General features: G+C 45.1%; 1 protein-coding gene across 1 annotated transcript in view; it reads right to left on the bottom strand.

Annotated features, from left to right (window-relative positions):
- Positions 1 to 19,601, bottom strand: part of LOC141147979 (RLA class I histocompatibility antigen, alpha chain 11/11-like) — a 175,707-nt gene extending 156,106 nt beyond the window's left edge. The window contains exon 1 of the mRNA XM_073635136.1: positions 19,286 to 19,601. Within this exon, the coding sequence (XP_073491237.1) occupies positions 19,286 to 19,601 (316 nt within the window). The remainder of the gene's footprint in view (positions 1 to 19,285) is intronic.
- Between the last annotated feature and the right edge of the window lie 8,140 nt (positions 19,602 to 27,741).

Raw genomic sequence — 27,741 nt, 5'->3', positions numbered from 1 at the left:
AGCATGTAAGAGGTAATAGACTCTTTACCTCCTTTGGTGGAGCAAAGGTTCTTTGGTGGGGGGAGTGTGTAGCGGGAACTACTCTATCACCTGGGGTCCCGCACCTTCCGCCATTCCCTCCAGTGACCGGCGGACTGAATAGGCACTGACACAGGCACTCACTGAGGGAGAGCACGCCTGTCAGTCCCTGTGGGGGATTTCTCCACCTCCCTCTCCTCTTTCTGTGTCCCTATTGGCAGGGAGAGGGAGCCAATTAAGCAGCAGCAGAGGACCACGGGACTTGATATCTCATCACAATACAGCCCCATTGATTTCTACAGGGCATGGAACTACCAAGCCCAGCCTGCTTTGCAAGAAGGGGTTGCTAGTTAAAGACTTAAGCTTGTTGGTCTGAGGAGAGATCACCATGAGGCAGGGAGGTGAATGGAGGTGTGAGGAGACACTACAGGCACCCGCTGAAGAACCATCCAAAGACGGTTCCAGAGACCATCCAGAGACAGTTGAAGATGGATGTACCCTCTGTACCACCTAATATCTCTATTCTTATGTGGAATATCTCTGAAATTATGTGAGATCTAAAGTTAAAACCACTTGATCTTACCGAATCTAACGAATATCTATTAGCCTGAATGATTTTTGGTCAAAAAATTGCATGTGGGGGGCCAACCCGTCCTTATGTACTACTACCTAATATCTCTATTTTGATGTGGAATATCTCTGAAATTATGTGAGCTCTGATGTTAAAACCGCTTGATCTTACCGAATCTAACGAACATCTATTAGTCTGAATGATTTTTGGACAGAAAATTTGATAAGGGGGGGCAACCCGTCATGTACCACCTAATGTCTCTATTTTTATGTGAAATATCTTTGAAATGATGTGAGATCTAACGTTAAAACCACTCGATCTTACTGGATCTAACGAATATCTATTAGCCTGAATGATTTTTGATCAGGAAATTGTATGTGGGGGGGCTAACCCGTCCTTATGTACCACCTAATATCTATCTTTAATTGGAATATCTCTGAAATTATGTGAGATCTAACGTTAAAACCACTTGATCTTACCGGATCTAATGAATATCTATTAGCCTGAATGATTTTTGGTCAGAAAATTGCATGTGGGGGGGCTAATCCGTCCTTATGTACCACCTGTAGCTGGCCAGCTAAGACCTGTCCTAGGTTGCTAATGTGACTTACATGCATATACAGCTAGACCTGCTAATAACCTTAATACAGTTTATATGCTCACACGTGAGAGATAAAAAGCAGAGTTCTTTACTGTGACTTTATATATGGATGTCATATAACAGTTATATATATATATATATATATATATATATATAAAACAGTATATTGTGTTCACAGAAGCAAACCAGAAAGCATAGAATTAAGCCTTTGTGACTCTCAGGAGTTTTGGCCAGTCACAGCCAATCTCACACTGAGCAAGAGTCTTGGCCAATCACAGCCAGCCTTACACCTATTATTTTGTCTGGAAATTACCCAGCACATTGTTAGATCTCACTATATCAGAGAGAGTGGACCTGAACAGACTACAGATCCAGTCAGAGTTCAGTTTTATGGAAGCAAGTGGCCAAAATAGTTCCACCAAATCAAACAAACTAAACGTTCAAAACAAACATCACCAAACAGCATAGCAAGTATAACTATTTCTTAAGCCTCAGATATACCTCTCAGAGAGATCATAAAGTGTCTAAGGTATTTTAAAGTGAAAGTACAGATACTGAAGAGAGAAATACATCTACCATTTTATGTAAAATGACAAGATTGAACAGTTGAATCGCCATTTTGTTATACTTTATTCAACACATGTTTGTACATGCACTGCCTGCTGCTAAATAGTCAGTGTTATATATGAAGAAAAGCTGAAGTTAATAAAGATGATATCATAGAGGTTTGGTGTGCTCTTTAAACCTACTGCTTCCATAGAACGGTGCTAGAGGAATTATAAAGTAAGAGATAGTCTTGTTTGGATTAAAAGGTCAGAGATTACAATTCTTCTAATGCCACAGCGCATAAGGCACTTCTTAGTGCTGTGCCTGCCACAGTGGAACTATTAGTTGCCTTTAAGGGCGAAGCGATAGTGCTCCTCAACTTGCACAGAAAAGAATGCATTTGAGCAGCAGAGATACCATAGAGGCCATAGAACGTGTGTTTTAGTCAATCTGAAGCCGACTCTTAAAGTGGCAGAATGGCAAAGGCAAGATAGTTACAGAAAGAGCGCCAACTCTCCTGCGATTCCTAGAGAGAGAAAGAGATGCATGGTGGGAGACCAAAGTCCAGAGCTAGAGCGCCTACACCACTACGCACAAAGAGGCCACATACTGCAGCCAGCTAGTTTCCCACCACTAGGCCCAAAGCCTGCAGCACAAAGCATCGCAAGTCAGCACAAAGCATCGCAAGTCAGCACAAAGCATCGCAAGTCAGCACAAAGCATCACAAGTCAGAATAGAGCATCAGATCAAGAGAGACAAGTCTCCTTTAAGACAATCCTGCTCTTCAGAATAAGGTCAGAACTTTCCTTTATTACTATCATTGCACATAGGCTTGACAAGACAGACATTTTCATGTTCAGGAATAAAAGGACTGTAAGTAAAAAAAAAACAAGGGAAGGTTTGTAGTGCAATGACTCTAAAGTATTTAAAGTGAAAGTCATTTTACTGCCTATACCTATTGCTATTGCATTTAAAGTGAAAGTCATTTTTTACTGCCTGCACCTATTGCTATTGCATTTAAAGTGAAAGTCTCCTTAATAGCTGTATTGATTGTTATAGCACTTAAAGTAAAATGTCCAAGTCTAGTATTGTTATGCCATTGTTAGAGGATACAAAGATAGATGAGATAGAAGGTGAAGAGCAAGTGAACCTGTCTGAGGTAGGAGAGTCTGATGCAGCATTAGCCATGGCCCAAGCAAATATATCCCAAACAAATTAACTAAGATGCTCAGAACGTATCAGAAAACCGACCCTAAAGATGCTGAAAAATTTGGAGCAAGAATCAGAATTACAAGGAAAAAAGTTCAATAGAATGTATGATAAGTGGAAATCTTACATTAAAGATGTTCGTAGAAAGCTAAAGCAAGAAAGTATAAAAAGGAAACTTAAGTGACATGATAGAGACGGTAGAAGAATCTGAATCAGAGCTTATGGCAGCATATGTCAACCTGCGGTCATCTACGACACCTTCCCAGGATATTGCAAGGAACAGTGGCGGAACTACCACCATAGCGACACACGCGGCCGCTATGGGGCCTGCAGCCTTTAGGGGCCCGGTGAGGACAGGCGGCTCCGCGGGAGACAGCGGGTGAGAGCGGGCGGCTTTGCGGGCCCGCGGGTGAGAGCGGGCGGCTTTGCGGGCCCGCGGGTGAGAGCGGGCGGCTCTGCGGTGAGAGCGCGGGCGGCTCAGAGGGCTTTCAGGCGGTGAGTCAGCTGGGCGGCTCGGCTCCTGTGTGAGCGGGCTGGCCAATCAGGGAGCTGGCAGCCGGGGGTGCAAAGAGATGACATCATCTCTCACCGCCCGGCGCCCTCCCTGCATCCCTGCAATGCAGTTCCCTCCTCACTGTGCAGGCAGCCTCGGGAAGCAGAGAGATGACCTTATCTCTCTGCTGCCTGACTCTGGGACACAGCATGAAAGTGACACAGCAAGTGTCAATCCGTAATATGTGACAGGTGAAGTGGCAAGTGACAATCCGGGACGTGGCAGCAAGTGACAATCCGTAATGTGTGGCAGGTGACGTGGCAAGTGACAATCTGTAACATGTGGCAGGCGACGTGGCAAGTGACAATCCGTAATGTGTGGCAAGTGACAATCCGGGACGTGGCAAGTGACAATCCATAATGTGTGGCAAGTGACAATCCGGGACGTGGCAAGTGACAATCCATAATGTGTGGCAGGTGACGTGGCAAGTGACAATCCATAATGTGTGGCAGGCGACGTGGCAAGTGACAATCCGTAATGTGTGGCAAGTGACAATCCGGGATGTGGCAAGTGACAATCCATAATGTGTGGCAGGTGACGTGGCAAGTGACAATCTGTAACATGTGGCAGGCGACGTGGCAAGTGACAATCTGTAATGTGTGGCAAGTCCCATACAACATTTTGCTATGGGGCCCTGTGATTTCTAGTTACGCCCCTGGTAAGGAACATGGACACATGTACTGCAGTCACTAAAGATTTAGTAAAGCTCATGAGAGAACTATCATCTGAAGCTAAATATGATGAAGTTAAGGCAAGAAAGAGAATGAATAAGCTTTTTATGAGAGACTATGCTAGGTCTTTAGGAGGAAACACAATCACAAGTAGGACTTCTTCCACTAGCAGAAGTACCAGTAACATATCAGAGTCCTCAAGTACTTTAATAGCAAAAAGAAAGGAACTTGTCGAACAACTTGCTGTCAAGAAAGCAGAAATTGAGATGGAATCCGCAATTGAGGCGCAGCGTATATGAATAGCAGAAATGGAAAGGCTGAAGGAAGTTAAGATTATAGAAGCCAGACTCAGTACACGAAGAGGACATGAATAGTAATCAGAAGTCCAAATCTGTACTAAGTGAAGATGCAGACTCCTACTTCCTTTCATACGCCCAGGAGAATGGAAGGAAATCACCAATATGTAATGAAGAAAAAAGTCATTGCCCTTCCAACCCTGCTCAGAAAAACGAAAAGAGAGACTCACACAATTCAGAACTAAGTGAAAAAATAAAACAGGATAATTCTATTCCTAGATCTCACTGCAATGATCAGGAGAATGTTGTGACTATTGTCCCAGCAAGACGACAGAGAATAGTCCCAGCAAGACTTCCTGTTCCGGAACCTACTGTATTTTCAGGAGACATACTGAAGTTCATAGAGTGGAAGGCAAGTTTTGAAATGATCATTGAGCATTATTGCTCCAGGCCAGTTGACAGGTTATTCTACCTTCAGAAATATGTTGGTGGAGAAGCAAAGAAAGTTCTCGAAGGTAACTTCTATAGAACAGACGAAGAAGCCTACAAGCAAGCTTGGGAAAAGTTAAATGCAAGATATGGTCATCCTTTCTTAGTACAAAGAAATATATAAGAGAAATTGAATAACTGGCCTAAAATAGGTCCTAAAGAACATTTCAAACTCCAAGCGTATGGTGACTTCCTGCAAGCATGCAGCAATGCCATCCCACATGTACGAGGACTAGAAGTACTGAACGACTATCTAGAAAATCACAGGATGCTAGCTAAGCTACCTGAAGTGGCTTCTAGATGGAATCGCTATGTGACTAAACAGTTGGATCTAAGTAAGAACTTCCCTAGTTTTGATAGGTTCTCTGAGTTCGTTAATAAGGAAGCACGAATAGCATGTAATCCAGTAACAGCATCTTACGCCCTAAAATCCTTAGAAGAAATGCCTGCGAGAGATATAAGACGTGCAAGAGCAACTAGCTTTGCAACCGACACAACAGCTAAAGGTCTAGATACCTACGAGAGCAAGTTCAAAGTCACTACTGGGATCAGTAGAGAGGCAGAACCAACAAATCCTCAGACTTCCTTTAAGTGTATGTTCTGTGGAGAGAACCACTCTATACACAAGTGCCAACAATTGAAGGAGAAATCCTCAAATGAAAAGAAAAAGTTTGTGCTTGATAACCAACTGTTTTGGGTGCCTAAGAAAAGGCCATATTACTAAGGAGTGTAAGAAAAGGGCCACATGCAGCGATTACATCTGGTGTCCCCCGCAGCGGAGCCCCTCCTTACATCTATGTCCCCATCAGCAGAGTCCCTCCTTACATCTGGTGTCCCCATCAGCAGAGTCCCTCCTTACATCTGGTGTCCCCATCAGCGGAGCCCCTCACATCTGTGTCCCCATCAGTGGAGCCCCTCCTTACATCTGGTGTCCCCATCAGCGGAGCCCCTCCTTACATCTGGTGTCCCCATCAGCGGAGCCCCTCCTTACATCTGTGTCCCCATCAGTGGAGCTCCTCACATCTGGTGTCCCCACGACAGCTGGAAGGTGCGATTAACGTTAAGTTTTTGATAATTTCTCTTTTTCCACTAGGCAAGCTCATAATCCTGTCAATCGAAATGCAATCAAATTATTGATCAAATCAGTTCTGCAGACTGATGCAAAATGATAGTTAATTTGATCGTTCATTTTTCATCCTGGCTGATTAACCCAGTTTAATCAATTCTGATCTAAACTGCCTCTAAATCATTCGGGATTCAATCAGTTTTTGGTTTGATCGTTTTGAATGATCAAATAGTAGATTTGAAGTGTGTAAGAGTTGCCCCCCACCTCTGCTGCTCCTCCTGACATATATCACCTGCCTCTTGCTGGGCACCTCCTCTGCTCTCCTGTGGTGCTCCTCTATAAAGATGCCAGGCTCTCTTGGTTGGACTTTAAGCAGCAGATCAGCTTGTGGCCAGGCCTGTCTTCTGAGCTCAGCTATGAAGTGGGTGCCGAGGAAAAATTTCCAGGCACAGGACCAGGGACACAGGGTACAGGTTCTCCATCGCAGTCTCATCTCCCTGGCCAGCATGGTCCTCTTGCTGCTGCCAGGTCAATGCATGAAGGTAGCACACAGGACCCCACAATCTTAAATCCGTGTCCCCAGGGCCAGCGGAGGATTGGCTGCAGTGCAGCTACATCTCCTCCCATTCCTTGTGTTCACTCACTGTTGGAGAGGGGAGGGGCCGAATTATTGGCTGCACAGACCGGCCCCTCCCATCTACACTGAACACAAGGAATGAGAGTAGATGTAGCTGAACACAAAGGGAAAGAGCTCTTGCAGCAGTGTCAGCGACCATTTATTTGAAGTCAAGAGCCGGACTTGCTTCAGAGCGAAACATTCCCGTTTTTCCATGGACAAAATGCAAAATCCCGAATCGGGACGGCCTCCGATCGGGACGAGGGTCCCAAAATCGGGATTGTCTCGCGAAAATCTGGACTGTTGGCAACTATGGCCTCTGTGTACAGCGATTGCGGGTGGCCGACAGACATTGAGTCTGCCGGACATACGGGTACATCGGTTCACACAGGAGAGCCAACCTGCCGCAGCATAAATGTGGCGGCTGGTCGGCAAGTGATTAAGGGTGGTCAGCAGGATTGGAATGGCCAGTAATGGGGTCTTTGTTATGTGCCAGCCCCCTAGCTTTGAAAGGGTGGGTTCCCAGCTGCCAATTGTCAGTGTCTTTTGGAGAGTGCGAAATCTGGTGCAGCTCTGCATAGAAACCAATCAGCCAGGTTCCAGGTTTTATTGCCAAAGCTCAATGAACAAGCTGAAGCTAGAAGCTGATTGGCTATCATGCAGAGCTGCTCCAATCTTAGTAAATCTCCCCTAGTCAGTGTTCCCGCTGAGGCATTGGGGTAGATTTACTAAAACTGTGCAAAATCTGGCACAACTATGCATGGAAGCCAATCAGCTGCTAACTTCAGGTTGTTCATATAAGCTTTGACAAACAAAAAAAAAACCTGGAAGCTGATTGGTTTCTATGCAGCGGTGCACCAGATTTTGCACCCTCCAGCTTTAGTAAATCAGCCCCAGTGAGGTTTCCCCGCCGGGGGAACGCAGTGATTAGTGCTAGTGCCTATAATTGCTATTGGCAATAATCGCATGTAAAAACAGGCTGGTTGTACCCAAGTTGATAGATCGATCAATTTGGGTACATTCAGCCTGCCCATATATGGTTTGAATCCAAACTGTCTATGGGTGGCTATAGACTACCCTGCACAATTGCTGTAAAAAGAAAGTGCAGGAAAAACTTGGACTTTGGTAACTGTAAAGCCTCGTACACACGATCAGGTTGTTGGCCAACAAAACTGTGGACTTTTGTCCGTAGAGCGTTGGCCAAAACTTGTCTTGCATACACACAGCCACACAATTGTTGGTCAACAATTACGAACGTAGTGACGTACTACGTTGTTTTTCAGCTCTTTAGCGCCACCCTTAGGGCTCCTTCTGGTAATTCCGTGTTAGTAGAAGTTTGGTGAGTGTTGATTCGCGCTTTTCATTTCGCACATTTCATTTCACACGTTTCATTTCGCACATTTCATTTCGCACATTTCATTTTGCACATTTCATTTCGCACATTTCATTTCACGCTTTTCAGTTCGTTTCTAAAAGGCCGTTCGTCAACCAGCCATGTTGCTGAATCAGAGGAGATAACGTGTTATTTATTATTGGCCTTGGAGTTATTGCCTTGACATTATTTTTTTGGTTGAATAATGATTTGATTTGTTATATTTTCTATATATTTGGATGCATAGAATGCACTTTTTGGTTAAGTTCTATTGGCAGATAGCATGTCTAATTTTGTTTTCTTTTTTAATGCACAATAAAAAAATTGTGGAGAATAATACTTGGCTAAGTGTTTTACTTCAAATGACAGTTTGGGAGTAGGCAGGTACATTTAAAAAAATACATTGTAAAATAGACAAGGGACACCAACATAGTTGTATCTTTGATATAAAAAAAAGTACGGGATAATGGTGTTGTGGTAACTTGACCAAAAAAAAAATAAAAAAACATACCGTAATATTCTTGATATCACTAGAAAAAAAAAGCCTTTTTAAATACGTTTGGCAGAACTCCATCAGAATTACCAGCAAAGCAGCTTCATTGTTATCCCATTAACCTCCCTAGCGGTCAGATTTTTTTTGCAATAACACACTTAAATCTGTCCAAACAAGAGTCTAGTAGACATCCCGGGTATGATAAAGTTTGAAACACAAAATCATAAATTATAATATAATAAGTAACTATAAATAATAAAAAAAAAATAAAATTAATTTCCCTCGCACATGCGCGGGGCTCGCAAAATGGCCGCTTAGACCGAGAGCTCCGCTCCCTCGCGATAAAGCAGCACCCACAGCACTTTCCATGGCACACCTAAGGGCTCCAAACTAACTGGAGGCACCCTCCACAGACCCGGGCACATCCCCATATGATCGGGGCATCGGTAAAGAGGAACCTGAGGCCGCAATTTAAGAAGGCGGGAGCGGCTGGGATATCCAAGATGGCCACCACAGCACAGCCATAGACACAGGATCTCTGCTTCACAGGCCAGGCGGACTACAGGTCAGAGCCACCCCACACTCCCCTACACTTCACACCAAGACGGCAGACGGGATTCCCACCAGCCACCACCCCTTCCCCAGCATCCACAGAATCCCTCATCGAGCGCTCCCTAAATAAATTCTCCCCATCACCCCTGGGGCCTAACGCAGCGGGACATCCAGGCTATCCCCTACATGATACCCTGGCCAGAGACCCTGTCTTTCACATGGACACCCTCTTCCACAAATTCTCAGAGCTACTGGACAGAGGCCTATCACAAACAGCTGCAAAAATAACAGGGGACCTAAAGGCTGACTTTAACAATTTGGGAGCCTGGATCGATACGATCGAACAAAAATGGAGGAAACTATAGCTATTACTAACCAAAATTCTAAGCACATTTATACTGTGCAGGAACAACTTGGCCTGGCCATGGCTCACATTGACAACCTTGAAAATAGGTCCAGAAGATATAATATTAGAATCTGTGGACTACCGGAGACGATCCTAAATGTTTCAGAAGCAGTGCAGGACCTGATTAAACATCTGATACCCAACATTCCCCCTCACCTCCTTGAGCTGGACAGGGCCCACAGAGCACTGGGGCCCCCCCAGAAAAAATGGCACCCCGAGAGATGTTATTGCCAAACCCCATCACTACATTGTGAAAGAGGAAGTAATGAGACGGGCCAGGTCTGCTCATAAAGTTATGTGCCAGGGCCACCAGGTGCAGATGAATGAATGAATGACTTGTATAGCGCTGCAAATGCGAACTGAATCACCTCAAGGCACTTGGTCCATCCTGTGGGTCCAGCTTGTTAGAAGAGGTAGGTCTTGAGTTTTTTCATGAAGGCCTGATGGTTTTCCTCCATACAGATGTTGGTCGGTAGAGCGTTCTATAGCCGTGGTCCTTGGACTGCGAATCTTCGTTCTCCCTTCGATTTGTAGCGGGATTTGGGAACATGGAGGAGGTTTTGGTAGGTTGATCGAAGACTGCGATTTGGTACGTAGCGTTTTATTTTCTCACATAGGTATTGAGGCGCGTTTCCATGTAGGCATTTGTGTGTGAGGCAGAGGGTCTTGAATGTGATCCGATCCTTTATGATTAGCCAATGTAGACTCTTCAGGGATGGGGAAATGGATTCCCAGGGTTTTTTTTCCTGTTATCAGTCTTGCTGCAGTGTTTTGGATGAGTTGTAGGCGTGCAATCTGGTATTTAGATAGTCCAGTGTAGAGGGAGTTTGCCTAGTTGAATCGGGAGTTAATGATAGTTCCAACTACTGCCGCTTTGTCTTCTTTTGGAATGAAGGGGATGAGTCTGCGTAGCAGGCGAAGAAGATGGTGAGATCCGCTGACTACTGATCCAATTTGTGCATCCATTGACATTTCTGAGTCAAAAATGACTCCAAGACTTTTGACTTTGGTGCTTGGGGCGATGGTCTGTCCAAAGACGGTGGGCGGTGTCCAAGGGTTCTTGTTTTTTGTACTTTGGTTTTCGTGTAATAGAAGAAGCTCTGTTTTGGATCCGTTGAGTTTGAGGTAGCTAGTGGTCATCCAGTCGTCTATCAATGTGAGGCATTTTTCTAGTTGTTGATAGTGGTCTTTTTGTCCGATTATGCGAAAGTAGAGTTGCGTGTCGTCAGCGTACGAGTGGTAGTGGAGGTCCGAATTTCTGATGATTTTGAGGAGCGGACTGATGTAGATGTTGAAGAGGACTGGTGATAAAGGTGACCCTTGAGGGACTCCATACGATATTGCCCGGGTTTCAGAGGTGAAGGCTCCAGGAACAATGTGAACCATTGTAGCTCTGAATCTGACTCCTGTTAATTCTGTGAGGCGAATGAGTAGGGTGTTGTAGTCCGCTGTATTGAACGCTGCACTGAGGTCCAACAGTACCAGGAGACTTGATTCTCCGTCATCTGCAGCTTCGAGGGTGTCGTCCCATACTTTAAGGAGTGCCGTGGCCTGGGCGGAAGCCTGATTGCAGGGGGTCCAAGAGTTTGTGTGTGTTCAGGTGGAGTTGTAGCTGTTGTACGACTGCTTTCTCCATGACCTTGGTGATGGTGTTAAGACTTGTTATCGGTCTGCGGTAGTTGGGGTCTTTAGGGTCGAGGTTGGGTTTCTTTAGAAGAGGTTTGACGATGCCTTGCTTGAGGGCGATCGGGACAGTCCCTTCTTTGAATGACTGATTTATGAGATGGGTTATAGTAGGAGCGAGGATGTTGGAACATTCTTTCAGAAGTTTTGTGGGAATTATGTCGTTTGGTGAAGTGCTGTCTCTGAGGCTTCTGATGATGTTTTTGTTGGTGTCAGTGATGATTGGGATTAGCAAGAATTTCGGTCCTTGTGTGATGTTCATATCGATTTCCTCTTTTTGTTTTGGTTGATTGGGGTTGGTTGTTTTTTTCTGTTAAATTGTTTTCCGGATGTCGTCGATTTTGTCGATGACAAAGTCTGATAACTCATTGCAAAATTCTTGAGTTTCATTTGCTGGGGGCTCTAGGCAGGTTGGGTTATAGTCTGGGCAACTATTTTGAAAAGTTCCCAAGGGCAGTTTAAGGTTGTTGAGATGGTGTTCGAGAAATGTTCTTATTTTGCTTTGAAGGTTGCTTTGTGATATTTCTTGGTGAGAACTTTGTAGTTTGAATGGTTTTCCTAAGTAGAATTTCTTCTCCAGGCTCTTTCAGCTCTTCTGCGTTCACGCTTCAGTAAAGTAAGGATGTCAGTAAACCATCCCGAGTTTTTTTTGCGGATGAGTGTTCTGTGTTTTGGAGCCACTGAGTCTGCTGTTTGTAGTAATGCCTTGTTTAAGGAGATGAGTGTTTGTTCAGTTGAGTGGTTTAAATTTAGCATTGCTATTTTGTTTGATAATGTGGTTTTGAAGAGTTTGGAGTGTAGTTTCTTCTGAGATCTAGACCAGTGTGTTGTTATTGCATGATTCCGTTTTTGGAGGGTGGTGTCGGTGGCAATTTTAAATTTGATAGCATGGTGGTCCGTCCAGGGTATCGGTACATTGTCGAATATGTTGATGTCCATATTTTGTTTGAAGATGATGTCCCGAACCATATGTAGGAGCATTTATCAGTTGCTGGAGACCTAGTTCTTCCAGTTGGTTAATGCAGGCGGTGGCGATAGGGTCTAGGGTGGAGTTTGCCCAGAGGTTGAAGTCCCCAAGTACCAGAAAGTTTTTGGTTTTCAGGGTGTGTATTGAGATGAATTCCATGAATGGTGTAAGGAGATTAGTCTTCAGCCCTGGTGGTCTGTAGCATAGTAGTATGTGAATGGCGTCTTGTGGTCTTGTTTGAAGAAGAAGGGAGAGTGTCTCCATGAATGGCACTGAGTTCTGTAAAGTTGGTTTGGTGAGTGCAAGGTGAGATTTGAAGATTACTGCTAGGCTTCCTCCTTTTTTTCCTCTTCTATGCTCAGATAGGATCCTGTAGTTCTCAGGCACCAATTCGGTTAAGATGGCATTGCAGTTGGGTGTTAGACAGCTTTCAGTGATGAAAAGGCAATCTATGTTGTTTTCGATGATGAAGTTGTGCATTTCCAGTCTGTGCTTGATTGCAGATTTGGTGTTGATCAGGGCGCATTCTAGTTGTTGTGGTTGAATTGGTGTCTCCCTATGCAGAACTTTGCGGATCTCTCACCCTCCACAATCCAGAGGAGGAGATCACTGAAACCTCTACTCCACGCTCTCACCCAGAGAGACATAAAATACAGATGGGCCTTCCCATTCGCGGTTATGTTTACAGATAAAGGGAAACATTACGCATTCTCCTCCCTCCCGGAAGGAGAGAAACTACTCTTGCACCTGAAGATCATATGCCAAGAAGCTGAGATGGATACCTCCAATACCGGCACTAGCTCCAACAAACGACCGACACCCACCAGCCCTCCATACCCCTTGTGGACTACAGGAAAAGCAAAGAAGGCCAAAGATAACAACCCAGCCTGAAGCAAGTATCCCTTTAGACTGACTTTCCTACATCCCGGACCTACAGAAAGGACCGGAGGATTAGTTCCCCCACTATAGGGGGTTTCTCTTGCTTAATGCCCTGAGGCATATACACCACTTGGGCCTTATTAACTGAGTTCTCTGTTTTTAGCCTTCAGTTTTCCTTTCTCTTATAATTTTCACTTGTTGACAGATTTGCCCATAGCAGAAAAAGGACATTCCAAGGCTGCTCAACCTCTCCGGAACGCTACTTAAACTTCCCCCACACCTCCCTAAGGGGCAGTGTCACCACACTGTGCAAGGTTCCCTGATTGGTCCCCCCAATGGACGCTCTGCTGTGATAGGAAGGGGGATTGGGAGCCTAGGGGATATTGAATTCCGGGGAGGATGGAGGCCTTATGTCAGGTAAATTGTATGGACACCATGTTATAATGTAGATTTTTTTTCTTTTCCTTAGAAGGAACATACTTTTCACAGGGCGCCCTGTTTCGTGACGGAACACTTACACCTCCACCTAACCCTTAGACACCCGTTGGTCTCTGAGGACTGGGTTGTCTGAGCCCGGATGGGACAGACATGAACTGATTACTATTCACGGGACTCGGGGGTGTTTCCCCTCCCCCGAACCCCATCTTTCTTTTCTTGGAGACCTTTTCTCGTCTATCCTGTTCTCCCTTCCCCCCTCCTCCCCACCCTCCTCCTTGCCCGCAAAAATGTGCCTAACTACAACTGTTTTTCAGATACAACACATACCTCAAAGGAAGTGTCTACCCAGAACCCAACAAGACGGAGCGGAGATCCCTCCGGAGCTGTCCAGATTTCAACACATCTACGGGTAAGTGAGAGTTGTTTTCACAGCATTCCACCCCCTCTACTTTATGGCTGATGACCCTGAAGTTAAACTCCACATAGCTTCCCACAATGTCCAGGACATTAACTCCCCGATTAAGAGGAGGAAGGTTTTAGACTATTACAAGTCTCTCCAGCTAGACATTCTCATGTTACAAGAAACACATTTTCCCTCCCGGAATAGTTCCTCTACCCCCACTTCCCTAAGTTCTTCCTAGCAAGCGCTGACAATAAAACCAAGGTGGTTGCAATAGTAATATCCAAAACCTGCACATTCATAAAAATCTCTGATCATGCTGACCCAGAAGGGAGGTTCCTCCTGATCAAGGGCATGGTGGGGTATCACCTGTACTCCCTAGTTTCCTACTACGCTCCAAAGAAAGGACAAGCCATTTTTGACTCCCTATTGAGCACCCTCGCTTCAAAACTGGAAGGAACGATCATCTTTGGGGGAGGTTCGAACGCATCGTTCGATCGGGGGTTAGACAAGTCTAACCTCCCGCGGTCTCAACTAACACGCCCCACAAAGGAAAGCCTCAGAATAGCAAAAATGCTACACGCCCACAGTTTAGCAGACACATGGAGGGAACTCAATCCCACCATGAGGGACTTCACCCATTACTCGCCCCCCCACAGCACTTACGTGAGGATCGACCACATACCGATCCCATCCCCCCTCCTCCCAGTAGTCCTTAGAGCCCACATCAGGGAGACGGCCCTATCGGACCACTCCCTTGTAATCATAACAATCAAAATGGGGGCCTTGGGTGGGTCACGAGGACAATGGAGACTTAATGAGTCATTGCTATCTGATCCCATCAGAGTCATAGAAATTGAAAAAGCCCTACAAGAGTACTTTGTTCTCAATAAAACAGAGGGAACCTCCCCAGAACTGCTCTGGGCCGCGCATAAAGCCTTCATAAGGGGCAAGCTCATTCAGATCTCCACACAGGTCAAACGAGAAAGGCGGGCCAACATAACTCAGTTAAACAAGGAATACGCCAAACTTAAGGCTTTACACAAAAAAGACCCACCCGAGATCCCCACCACTCTCATTGATAAAGCCAGATTAGATCTCAATCTAGCGCTCACAGCCAGGGCCGAAAAGTCCATCCGCTGGAGCAGACATAAATTTTATGCGCAGGCAGACAAAATAGGTCCCCTATTAGTGGCCAGATTATCCCCTCGCATCAAGATCAACACTTTGCCCAAGATCAGAATAGAAGGTCAACCCCCCCACGACCAACCCGTCCAAGATACTGGAAGCTTTTCACGGATTTTACTCTAAATTATATAGCCGATCAGCTCCATCCGATCCTGAACTAATCCCTCAGTTCCTGGAGGGCCTTCCCATCCCCTCCCTGAATGACGGACACAAACAAGGCATGGAAACACCCATCACGGAGGAGGAGGTATTGGGGGTCATTAAGGATCTCAAAAAGGGGTCTGCTCTGGGACCTGACGGTCTATCCATAACCTACTATAAGTCCTTTGCGAACACCCTAGCACCACACCTGACCTCCTTTAACTTCAAAACCAACGGAGACCCCCTAGATACCCACCTTAATATGGCTTTTATCACAGTCCTACCCAAATCTAACAAAAATCACGAAGATGTTAGTAATTATAGGCCATTCTCCCCCATAAATTTCGATTTAAAAATAGTCACCAAAATAATGGCTAACAGGCTGGCATCCTTCATCAGTCAATACATACATAAGGATCAAGTGGGATTCATACCCAGACGACAGGGCCCTGATCAAATAAGGTGGGCAAAAGATATAACCTCGATCCTACAAAATAACTGGGAAGGGGGGCCAAACCAATTGGGATTTCTTCTATCCCTAGACCAGCAGAAGGCCTTTGATACAGTCTCCTGGCCCTACATCTTCTCTCTTTTGAAGAGATGAGGCTTCAGTGATCGCTTCCTTGGACTTCTGCATGCTTTATACTCCCAACCAAAGGCCCTATTACTCCTCCAGGGGCATTACTCCAAACCGAAAGACATCACGAGAGGCACCAGACAAGGGTGTCCTTTATCCCCTCTCACATTTGCTATAGCCATAGAAACACTAGCAATTGCTGTTTGACATAATGCTGACATCAAAGGGGTGACATGTGGGGACCAGAGGCACAAATGCGGGCTATTCGCCGATGACATCCTCCTTTTCCTGACTTCCCCCTTCACTACACTCCCCAATCTATGCCAAGTGTTAGAAAAATTTGCCAAAATCTCAGGGCTTCGAGTTCATTTCTCTAAATCCCAAGCTCTCAATGTTTGCCTACCTCACCAGACAGTCTCCTCACTAAAACAGTCCTTCAAATTCAAATGGAGCGACATCTCCATTCGTTACCTAGGTATCTCTGACGGCCAAAACAAACTCTTTACGCTCAATATTACCCCCACTCTTCAGGAAACTGGAGGTAGACCTTAGTCTCTGGTCAAAGCATGAACTATCTTGGCTGGGTCGGATCAATTCCATTAAAATGACCTTACTCCCCATAATACTCTATTTCTTCCCCTCTCTTCCTATACCAATCAGGAAAGATCACCTACGATCGTTCCAGAGTAAAATACTAATACCTGGGGTTAAAAGGGATACCGCATCCCTCAAGGCACCCTATTCATCCATAGACGCAAGGGAGGGCTAGACCTCCCAAACTTGCATAAATACTACATGGCAGCTAGACTAGCCCAATTGTCTACAATTTATTCCAGATATGAAAAACCCGACTGGGTAACTATAGAACGACAGGCCACCCCCTACTTCACTTTAGATGACTTACTTTGGTGCCCTCCTAAATCTAGGCCACCCATCCTTTCACCCACTTTATCCCACTTCTGTGCCTTATGGGACAGTCTCAGGTACTCCCCAGCTCTGGTCTCCACAGAACGCCCTCTCGCACACCTCTTCCAAAATCCCGAATTTGCACCCAGACTGGACATTTCAGCATTCAAATAGTGGCTGGATAAGGGGCTATACCGGATAGGACACTTCTTCACCTCTAGCAGACCAATCACTCTCAGTTTCTGTATCAAAGACCTGGAACTCCCTGATTTGGAAAGATTCCGCTTCTTCCAAATTTCCCATTTCCTACACACAATTTGGAGGGAGAAACCTCTCCCCCCATATTCACAGCATACGAAATGTGGCGTGGACAAGCCATGGAACAGAGGGGAGGTATCTCGGTGATATACTCGGCCCTCACTTGCCCTACTGAAAAAACCCCATACATGAAGGCTTGGGAGGCCGATTTCCAATGCTGCAGAGGTATGGAGACCTGGCAAGAGGCACTAACCAGATCCTTTAAAGGGATCCAGAACATCTCCCTTATGGAGGCTAGCGTTAAACTAATAACCAGTTGGTACCTGACCCCTGCCAGGCTAGCGGTCATTTACCCCCCAGCAAACCCTCTATGCTTCAGAGGTTGTCACCACCTGGGCTCCATGGCCCACATATGGTGGGAATGCCCCAAAATCTGCACTTTTTGGAGAAAAATCTTTAATATGATTCACAAGGTGATGGCTTGCCAGGTCCCCAGATCCCCAGGGGTGGCGATTCTCAATGCACACATCCCGGACCTACCTAAGGCATCCCAAACGCTGATCCACGTTATCTTTCTTGGCAACAAAATCACAATCGCCAAAGCCTGGAAACAGCCGAAACCTTCATTGCAAGCGGTCAAAAGGAAGGTATCATGGCTTATGACCCAAGAAAAACTTTCCAGCATCCTGACAGACACCTCAACGAAATTTCAAAAGATCTGGTTGTCTTGGGCCCAGTATGTGGGAATTTCCCTCGTACCAGGTGTTCAGGTACGCAACACTTCCTAACCCGTCTACAGGCACATTTCTCTAATCGTTCCGCAAGCAGCACACAGCTGAGTTTCCCCTCCCTCCTCATCTGTCATGAGGACTGCCCTCCCCAGCCCTCTTCTTACTCTTTTCCCCTCTCTTTCATCTCTTCTCTGTCATCTACCTCAAATCAGATTGCTATTAGGTGATATTTCAGTCTGAAGCTACCATTTAGAAATCCCCCTCGCTCAGGGGAAATCCCAAACACCTCACACACTCCAGTTGGCTCAGTCCAAATAGGCAGAGGAGATGCGTCAGGGGTTGGGGGGGATCTTCCCCATCCGGCACAGTCAGATCCCCTCAGGGGTGCCGGGGGGGGGGGGACCCTGATGCTGTGGGGGCATAGCCATGAGATTGATAATTTGGTATCTAGGACTTTTTCTTAAGTTGGCTGGCCTTCCCAACCACCCATATTGTTGAGACAGTTATTGTAATATGTTTTCGACTGTAGCCTTTCTGTTGAGTATCGGGGGCCTTCCCTCCTGAGCACTGTTATATGATGTGACATAACATGTTTGTGCAAATTGAAAATAAAAATATATTGAAAGTAAAATGAATTTCCCCACGATTCACTATCGCTCAATTTTGCAAGTGTTCTAATTTACTATTGCTGTTTTCTAGCTGGTCTAAAACCACTTTTGATGTAAAGGGACACTTTAGTTGCTATGGACAATATCAAGTTTCCAGGCAGAAAGAACAGTATTTATAATATAAAACTGCATGCAGGGCACTGGACAAACCACTAGGGACAAAAGGGATGTGAAATAATTTCATACAGTAATGTAATCTGTAAGATTACAGTGTACTGTATGTGTTATAAATCTTCAATTTTTTTAATTTGCCACCGGGCTCCGCCCCCGTGCATTGCAACGCTCGCCGGGAACGGTGCCCGGAACACAGAGGCATTGGGCAGAGGACAGAGGGGGGGACATCGCAGGATCCTGGGGACAAGGTAAGTACACTGCACCAGGATCCTGCAATGTAATCCCGAGTGTGGCTCGGGGTTACCGCTAATGGTACTGAAATTTAACCCAGAGCCACACTCGGGAACACCGCCAGGGAGGTTAAAGAAAAAGAGAATGTGCGCTGCATTGTGTTTGTACTTTGGACTTTTGTGCGACGGACTTGTGTACATGCTCGGAAAATCCGACAACACACATTTGTCCGTGGAAAGTCCGACAACAATTGTCCAATGGAGCATACACACGGTCAGATTTACCGACAACAGCCTGTCATCGAACATTTCCCGTCGGAAAGTCCGATCGTGTGTAAGAGGCTTTAGTATGTCTATTCACCTGCATAATTATTCTTGTGTTTTCAATTGCGCTTCAAGAGAGAACTGAACAGACTTTATGTATGAAAAGCAAAACACATTTAACCTAACAAACAGTTGTTAAAGAACTCTCATCTTGTGGAATGTTTTATCTGCTTCTATCTAGCTGTAGATGGGAATCTCCATGGAGAGAAACAGTGATATGAGATTCCTATTATAATGATCTGTTTTTGTCCTTGTGTTTAAACCACATACAGACTACACAGCTCTATCTATGTCAGATTTGATAAAAAAATAATAATATTACCTCCATACAGCAGCTTGAAGTCCTCCTGGAGAGGTGCAGTAAGAGACTCGTGTTGGACTCTACAGGAGAAGATCCGCTCTCTGTCCTCCTCGGTGGGTGTTATTGTTACTGAGCTCCTCACACTGTATGTCCCATCCGGGTCTCTTTGAGGTTTCTCCAATGTAATATTGTTCAGTATTATTCCATCCCGAAGCCATTTAATGTCGATGTCCACCGGGTAGAATCCAGAAATGGCGCAGCTCAAGACATTCTCGTTAGATATATTAATGTTTTTACCTGTTATGGTGATCCTTGGAGGGGCTGTAACAAAAGCCATGTTAGATCAAAACAAGCTTAGAGTATAAGAGTTTGCTACAAAGTCAAGTTTTTCAGCTTTTAAAGAATGGTTTTGAAAGTTGAGACTTTCTGATTTCTGTAGTTTATGGACTACCTTTGTGAATTAGGTGCAGTGTGGTGTAGTGGACAGTGAACACACAGAGTCCAAGTTAGGCAATAGCGATATATTGTAGAAAGGTTCAACACAACTCAGTTAGACCTGGCAGGTAGGCATATCACCCGGAGCCACTTACATAACAGCAGTCTGTTGAACTGAAGATGCAGACAGCATCTGCAACAAGAAGCAGAATTCGGCCTGGCCAGTCTACGCCCAAAAAAACAGGTTTCCTGAAACAAGGTACACATAGTCCCTGCACTGTCCCTACTTCTCTGGAATCATTCCCTATCTTTATGCACTGTCCCTGCCAGGTGGGGAATCTGTCACTACACTAACCACTCGCAAAAAGCATGCCAAACCCAGGGGCTGGAGTCCTAAATAGACTCTGTCTGACCCAAGATGGCCGCTGAAGTCACGTGTGGTGCCAGCGTCCAGTGAGACAGCTGTCTCCTTGTGACCACAGGATGTCAGAGAGGAACCAAGTTCCTCACAACTTCCTTCCCCTCTTGCATTGCTGCTTCGGTCAAGTGCCACCTGCAGTGGGGAGTAAAGACTGCACCTTTGTACACCTTAAAGCGGAAGAAAAGCCTAACTATATCTATTCCTAAAAATGTTCTCTCCCTCTCCTACCTTTCCTGTCCTGTATAAAAAGACAATTCCTTTTAATCTGCTCTGGTCATAAGGATTGGGTGCCACGCTTTCCTGCTAAGGAATATTCCACTAGATCTGTGAATGACATCAGGTAACTGTTTCCCAAATTTTCAGGGCTGCCAACTAGTCTTCTATTCCTGCATTCTCTAAGCTAGCACTTTGTTTGATGTGCTGTCAGCCCCTCAATTAGAGTGCTTTTTGATGTCCCAATTGTCTCTGAATCTTGTGTCCCTCAACGTTTGGGAAAGAAAATTGGATTTTAGTATTCACTGTAAAATCATTTTCTTGGAATTTATTGAAGAACATAGATCCTACCCCCTGTATTTAAAGTCTTGCTCTCAAAACAGATGCATGCTGGGGGTTCGTGGGTTATATCTGGCTGGTTAATTTTTTTTTTTTTGCCAGTGTCCAGATCCTCCTGTAGGCGCCCGCATAACCCAATTGTTTCTGAATCCTGTGTCTCTAAATGTACTGCAAGAAAAGGATTTTGTGGTGAGTAAAAATCGAATTTATGAATGTAAAGTCAATTACCATCTGGAATTTTTTTGTTAGTGGTTATTGCCAATAACAACACATCCTGCAGAAAGATGGCTAGGGTCATCTAGGTTATATGAAAAGAAGATATGAAAGGCATGTGGCTTGATGCATGAGTCCTTTTAAAGTGTTTATTTCAAACAAATTAATATGTACATAAAAAATCACGTATTCATAGGCGGCTAGGTTACAAGAAAATTTAGCACAAAAACAAATAATATTGTATGTAAAACGATGCCCATATAGGGGATAAAATGTGAATAATCGGCTTATTCGGCTGACACATTTCGAGGATAATCCTCTTCCTCAGAGCCTTAGAGGACCAGGTCTGGTCTGTATGTTATGGTAGTGGGGGCCGGATGGATGATGTATCTCTATGTGAATATTAACCAACAGGGGGAGTTGTTTTTCACTGATGTGTTATTCTTTCTGCATCACCATGCTCTTAGCCCCAGACAAGTGTGCGCAGGGATCAGGTAAACCATTAGTCTTGCAATCCTTCCCAATAGGGCGTTGGTGTTGTGATCTCTAAGACCCCCACTGATCCATGGCTGGATGTGTATGTAGGGGCGAGCTCTCTCACCAATAAGCCTTCATTGTAGCTATACAGATGCCCCCTGCAATAGTATTGCCGTGCGCCACTGTGCAGCATTGCTGCTTTCAGTATGTGTGCTTGGGGAGATGGAGAGACGCGGCTGTGTACTGCGGCCGTAATGTATGTAGCGCCCCTAGTGAAAGTGAAGATGTGCAAGCGGGGAGAGGCAGAGGACAGACCACTCTGCCATGACAGGGCTGCAGCTGGGAGCTAGAGGAACAGCTTAGGCAAATGCTGCCACCTGCTCCTTCCGCAGCCGGCACTTACCCAACGCTCCTAGTGTTTTTTGGTGGAGATGTCTGCCAGTACACCAAAAGGCCCTGGTTTACATGTATGGACAGTTGTAAAAATCACTGATCTTTACAAACTGTCCTCAAATTTAAGGACAGTTAGCAACCCTGGTTGAGAACTTCACATGGCTTCCAATACCTTCTCTAAACTGATAACATGCAAATATATCCCTCTATTCTTCAACTCAATCCTTCAGTCTTCTTTCACATAGAGTTCAGCCGAACACCCCCTAGTATGGTTCGTGTCAGAACTCTCGAACATCGCAAAAGTTCAGACTTGAACTCCACTGAAGTCTATGGGACCCGAATTTGAAAAAATCAAAAGTCCCTATTTTAAAGGCTTATGCCCCATACACACGGTCGGATTTTCCGATGGAAAATGTCCGATCGGAGCGTGTTGTCGGAAAATCCGACCGTGTGTGGGCTCCATCGGACATTTTCCATTGGATTTTCCGACACACAAAGTGTGAGAGCAGGCTATAAAATTTTCCGACAACAAAATCCGATCGGGTCAATTCCGACCGTGTGTGGCCTGTTCCGACGCACAAAGTGCCACGCATGCTCAGAAGAAATTCCGACACGGAACAGCTCGGTCTGGTAAACTTAGCGTTCGCAATGGATACAACACTTTCGTCACGTTGCAATGTCAAAAATGGTTTAATACAGCGCACTCTCTTCTTCTTTATAATGTGAGAAGAATTAAGTAGTTTTGCTGCTCATATTCACACAGAGTTCTCACAAACTTATTTCTTTATTATTTATCGGGATTCCCTCAATATATTTTGATTAGTCACATCTGACAATATTATTTGGTGTTGTTTTTTTTTTTTTTTTTGGTTTTAAGGCAGATTAGTTATTTTTGGTTTGTATTTTTTTCAAGGCTGATTTTTTTTTTTTTGGATTTTTATTTTTACTCCCGAAAATTTTTGTATGTGTTTTTTGTGTCCAAGTTACCACAACACCATTGATATGTTGTTCTATTTAATCTGTAGGAGATTGTTTGGTGTTGTTGTCCCTTGTTAATTTCACATTGTATTTTAGAAATGTACCTGAATCGTCACCAACAAACTGTCCTTTTTGGATGAAAATACACATAGGAGAGTATAATTTCTCAAAAAAAAACATTTATTAAGGGCTCACAACTAAACAAAGAGGAAGGCAATGCTGGAGAAACTGCAGAAATGGGTGAAGCCTTGGACCCCCAGGGCACACATCAACTATTTTCAATCAAAATTGGTGGCCTGAGGAGTCCATATCTAAGGGAGTGCAGTCTGGTCCAGAAGTCCCAGAGATCCGGAAAGCAGCAGATGACATCTGTGTCCCCAGGCTGTGGTCATACGAGAGACTGCAGCTTCTGTCAGACCAGACTGAACCCAGGGTCATCACTCTCTTGTCTTCCTTCCACGCTTCCTTCCACGCTGTGGCTCTGGTGGTGGAGTTGTGGCAGCAGGAGGAGGAGGAGGATGGTCCAACTCAATCACGTCGGTCTTGGGTGTTAGTTCCCCACTCACCCCCTTACTTAGGACTTTATAAAGCAGGTCCTCACATAGCTTGCGTTGACCCTCCTGCATGCCCTGCAGTTTTGTGGCAGCCATGCAGGCAAAGGCCTCTTCAGGAGTGGGTAAGGCTCTGAGGGACGCAGAAGCCTCCTAAATGAGCCTGAGCGCTGAATCCTGCATGGGAGTCGTCTTCCTCGCTCTTTTGTATGGAAGGCGGAGGGGAGGAACCTGCGATTCAGTCAGGCTGCGACTGGTCACAGGCTTCTCCTGGCTGACACTTAGCCCCGCCTCCTCCTGGCTGCCACTAATCCCGCCTCCTCCTGACTGCCACATTCCACAACCTCCTCCTGGCTGAGGTCTTCCTGTGTATGAAAAAGGGACATTGTTTTATTTTTTTATTCATCAATCACACACAATTTTCACCTCCTGACTGTTGCAAATTGAATGTTAACAAATAGAACAGACTATCATTCTGAGCCCAGGATTTTTCATTCTTGTCCCAACTTTGGGTGCCCACTACTGTCTATTGATATGTAAAACACTTTTTTCAATCAGCAATTAGTGATCAATAATAACATCTAATAAACATCATTTATTTATTGACCAGAAATCAGTAGAACAATGCTATACCTGACTCCAGCTGGGCTCCTCCACTTCTTCCTGGCTGGAAGGCCCAGGTTGGACATCGGAAGCCTCAGCTGGGTTGGAAGGAAGAGTGGAAGGAAGAGTAGAGAGGGATTCCCTGACTTCAGTGTGGTCTGACAGAAATCGCAGTCTCTCATAGTACCACAACCTGGGGACATAAACGTCATCTGCTGCAGCTCCGGATCTCTGGGAATCTGTGACCTTCTTGCGCTCCCTAAGATAAGTGCTCCTCAGGCCACCAATTTTGGTTTTTAAATAGGGGATGGTTGCTGTGGGGACCACCGGCTTCACCAACTCCAGCAGTTTCTCCAGCGCTGCCTGCCTCTTTTGTTTATTATTGTAATGTGGATGTCTCACCTGCCACAGACAGGGCAGCTCCCTGTATTTGTCTATGAACAGGGGGAGGAAGTTGTGGTCATTGAAGCCATCCATTTTCTCTGCAAGACACAACACAAGACAAACCCTAAGGTCAGGCCAAACTCCCCTAATCTTGTTACAATAAAGGCTTCCATTTCAAGCAGTATAGACCCAAGTTTAGATCTTACCTTTGTTATCACGATCGGCGCCTCCGATGCTCCTTCCTCCGCTCACAGATCGTACGTAATACGCACGCGTGTTACGCTTTATACACACTGCGCATGCGTGTAACTCCGCCCGCCCCTGACGTTCTTTCTAGTCTATTCCCCGCCCCTTTTCGTTCGGCGCAGTGGGGGAAGAGCACATAGCAGATACACAGCAGGTGTGTGCTAATTACAGCAACGAGGAGGAGGGGGAGGAAAGCCCGGAGCCAGAAACGTCCCGATCCAGAAGGAGATTTAAGGCCTCAAATATGTCCTTTGGGGAGATGTTGGAGATGGTGGACATCCTGAAGAAGGCCGACTATGACGGGAAGTATGGACCTTACCCCAACCCCAATGTCAGAAAGGCCAAGATCATGGCGAAAGTGGTCAGGAGTCTGCACCGGAATTTCGGGGTACGACGATCGAAAGATCAGCTCTGGAAGCGGTAGTCAGACCTCAAATTACGAGAACATGAGCAGTACAGAAAGATCCGGAGAGTGCTGCAAAAAAGTAAGTAGTTGTGCTGTGTTCCTTTTCTTTATGTTTATTACGTTCGTGCTGCTCCATGTGCTTTTCTTACAAGTTTACATTTTCAAATGGCAACTTTCATTTTCATGGGCACATTATTCGTTCATAGCAAACATTTTTCTTTCGGCCTGTAAAACACCATTGTTTAGGCCATATGCATTTGGCCACAATTTTTACTCCCTACTTGACTGAAACTAATTTGGTTGTGTAGATGGCTTTGTTACTAGAATGAAATGCAAACTAGATTCTGTGTAAGGAGAGGACACTCAGCAGCTGTTTTCACATCTGGACACTGGAGCACTAGTGTGGGACACCAGAACACCATTTTTATTAGGGGGGCCACACAGGTGCTCCAGTGTATACTATAGGGGTGACTCCATCTGGGAAGCTTGTACCAAACAGGTAAAGTATTGCAGCTTGACAAAGGACACTGAAAATGCTACATTTTGGAACTCTGCCAAAATAGACAATTGTACCCCACTTCCAAGCAATCTTTCATATTTATAGTTCTGCCATCAAATATCTGTGTGCTAAGTATACCATTTTTGTTTTACATAGGGGAGAAAAGACTCGGAGGACACCCCTCATCCGAGGAGACCACAGACCCCCCACCTCTGGAAGAAGGGGAAATCCCCCCAACCCAAGAAGAGCAGGAGGAGGAAGACGTGGTGGACATTGTCACCACAACAGGTGAGTGTCTGAGACCACAGGCTCAGGTAAGAGATGGATGCCGGCATATTTTTGATACCTTTTTTTTTGTGTTTCTCTCTTTTTAGGTGATCGTGATGTTGTGGATCCAGATCCTTTCACATCAGAAAGTGCCCAGATCCTGATCGGAGAGATCATGGGGTGTAATTTACAATTGGAAAACCTCAAGAAAAACATCAATGATGTTATTTAAAAAAATAAAAACTTCATTGATGTTTTGGGTCGAGTTTAAAAACCCTCCAAATCACTTTCTTATTTTGTGTGCTACAATGTTGAAAATGTTTTAGCTATTTTTAGAAAAGCATAATTTGGAGGATGCACACAGTGTGCCAACATGTGCTATCTGCCATCACGGGAGATCAATGGACGCGTTTTTGGGGTGTAACCCCTTCCTCAATAATAAAGTAGCTGAGAGGAAGGGGTTTCTCCCCCAAAACACGTCCCATGATCCCCCGTGATGGCAGCTAGCACATGTTGACATTGGGAAATTTGTATGCATCTTCCAAATTTGGCTTTTCCTGGGGTGACTTCACCCCATCTGAACGCAATATGAAACACAGTTCCTAAGTACTCATGTCTGATATTGCCTTCAAATTCTACCAAATGTGAACTTTGTAAGTTCAAGATTTGTGTCTTTCTTGTTGGTTTTACACATGCCTGTTTTAGCTTAAATGGACATTTCTATTTTTGAGAATGCCACCCCAAAAATTGATATACAACAAACATGTTGGTTTGTTTTAAAAACCTTTTCTAAATGCACATGTGATTGTGCAGGTATTAAAAAGATTGTTCATCAAGAATGTGTGGATTATTGTCTCAACGCTACAACACTTTTGTGGGGCTCTAATTGGTGTTTTCTGTGAAAATGGGGGTTATTTCCTAAGGGCAAATCCTCTTTGCACTACAAGTGCAGTTTCAGTGCAGTTTCAAGTGCACTTGTAGTGCAAAGTGTCTTTGCCTTTAGTAAATAACACCCAACAGTGCTTTGTATAAGGTTACACAATCACGCCATTTTCGGGACTCACCACATTTCTGTCAGAGTCATCTAAAACAAACACAAGCAGTAAATGTCAACAAATATTTTCTTTTTTGTTTTTTTATTTGATAAAGGCTTCACAAATTTGCTGGCATATTGATGGCCCCCCTACCCGCAAAGAACTCCAGGTATCGTAACCGGACATCACGGGCACTCAGTGAGGGCAAGCCAGGATGGCCACTTTCAAGCGCCGTCAGTGTTGTTTCATGTATCATTCCGGCCTCAGGCCCAACTGAGCCAGCATAGTTGGCAGAATGTTAACGTAAAAAGTTATGGAGAACACAGCACACCAGGATTATATGATTAAGTTTATACTCCGCCATATGGATGGGTGTCAGAAATAGGTGGAACCGGCTGGCCAGGATTCCAAATGTGTTCTCCACCACTCTTCTGGCTCCGGCCAGCCAGTAATTAAAAACCCTCTGTTCCGGGGTGAGGGTCCTCATCGGGAATGGCCTCATAAGATGGTCCCCCAGCACAAACACTTCATCAGCAATGAAGATGACTGGGAGTCCTTCCACATTGTCCTCTAGAGGTGGCAAGTCCAAGCTGCCATTCTGGAGACGTCTGTAAAACTCCGTCTGGGTGATGACTCCACCATCGGACATCTGGCCATTCTTCCCCACGTCCACATACAAGAAGTCGTAATTAGCTGACACCACCGCCAACATCACAATACTATTGAACCCCTTATAGTTGAAATAGTACGACCCCGAGTTGGGTGGTGGGACGATGTGGACGTGTTTCCCATCAATTGCCCCTCCGCAGTTAGGAAAGTCCCACCGCTGGGCAAAGTGGGAGGCCACAGTCTGCCATTCCTGTGGTGTGGAAGGAAACTGTTGAGGAAAAAAAAAATTTATATTTTTGCACATAAACATGGAAAGCAGATTAGACACAAACATTCTTGGCCAACATCCAGATAGCATTTATTAAGGGGAATTTAACAACACCAAAGTATAAGGTACACCTATCATATT

This window comes from Aquarana catesbeiana, linkage group LG06 (genome assembly GCF_042186555.1).
Source record: "Aquarana catesbeiana isolate 2022-GZ linkage group LG06, ASM4218655v1, whole genome shotgun sequence".
NCBI classification, from domain to species: Eukaryota; Metazoa; Chordata; class Amphibia; order Anura; family Ranidae; genus Aquarana; species Aquarana catesbeiana.
Note: the sequence above shows the minus strand (reverse complement) of the source record. Positions and strands in the feature narration are given on the sequence as shown.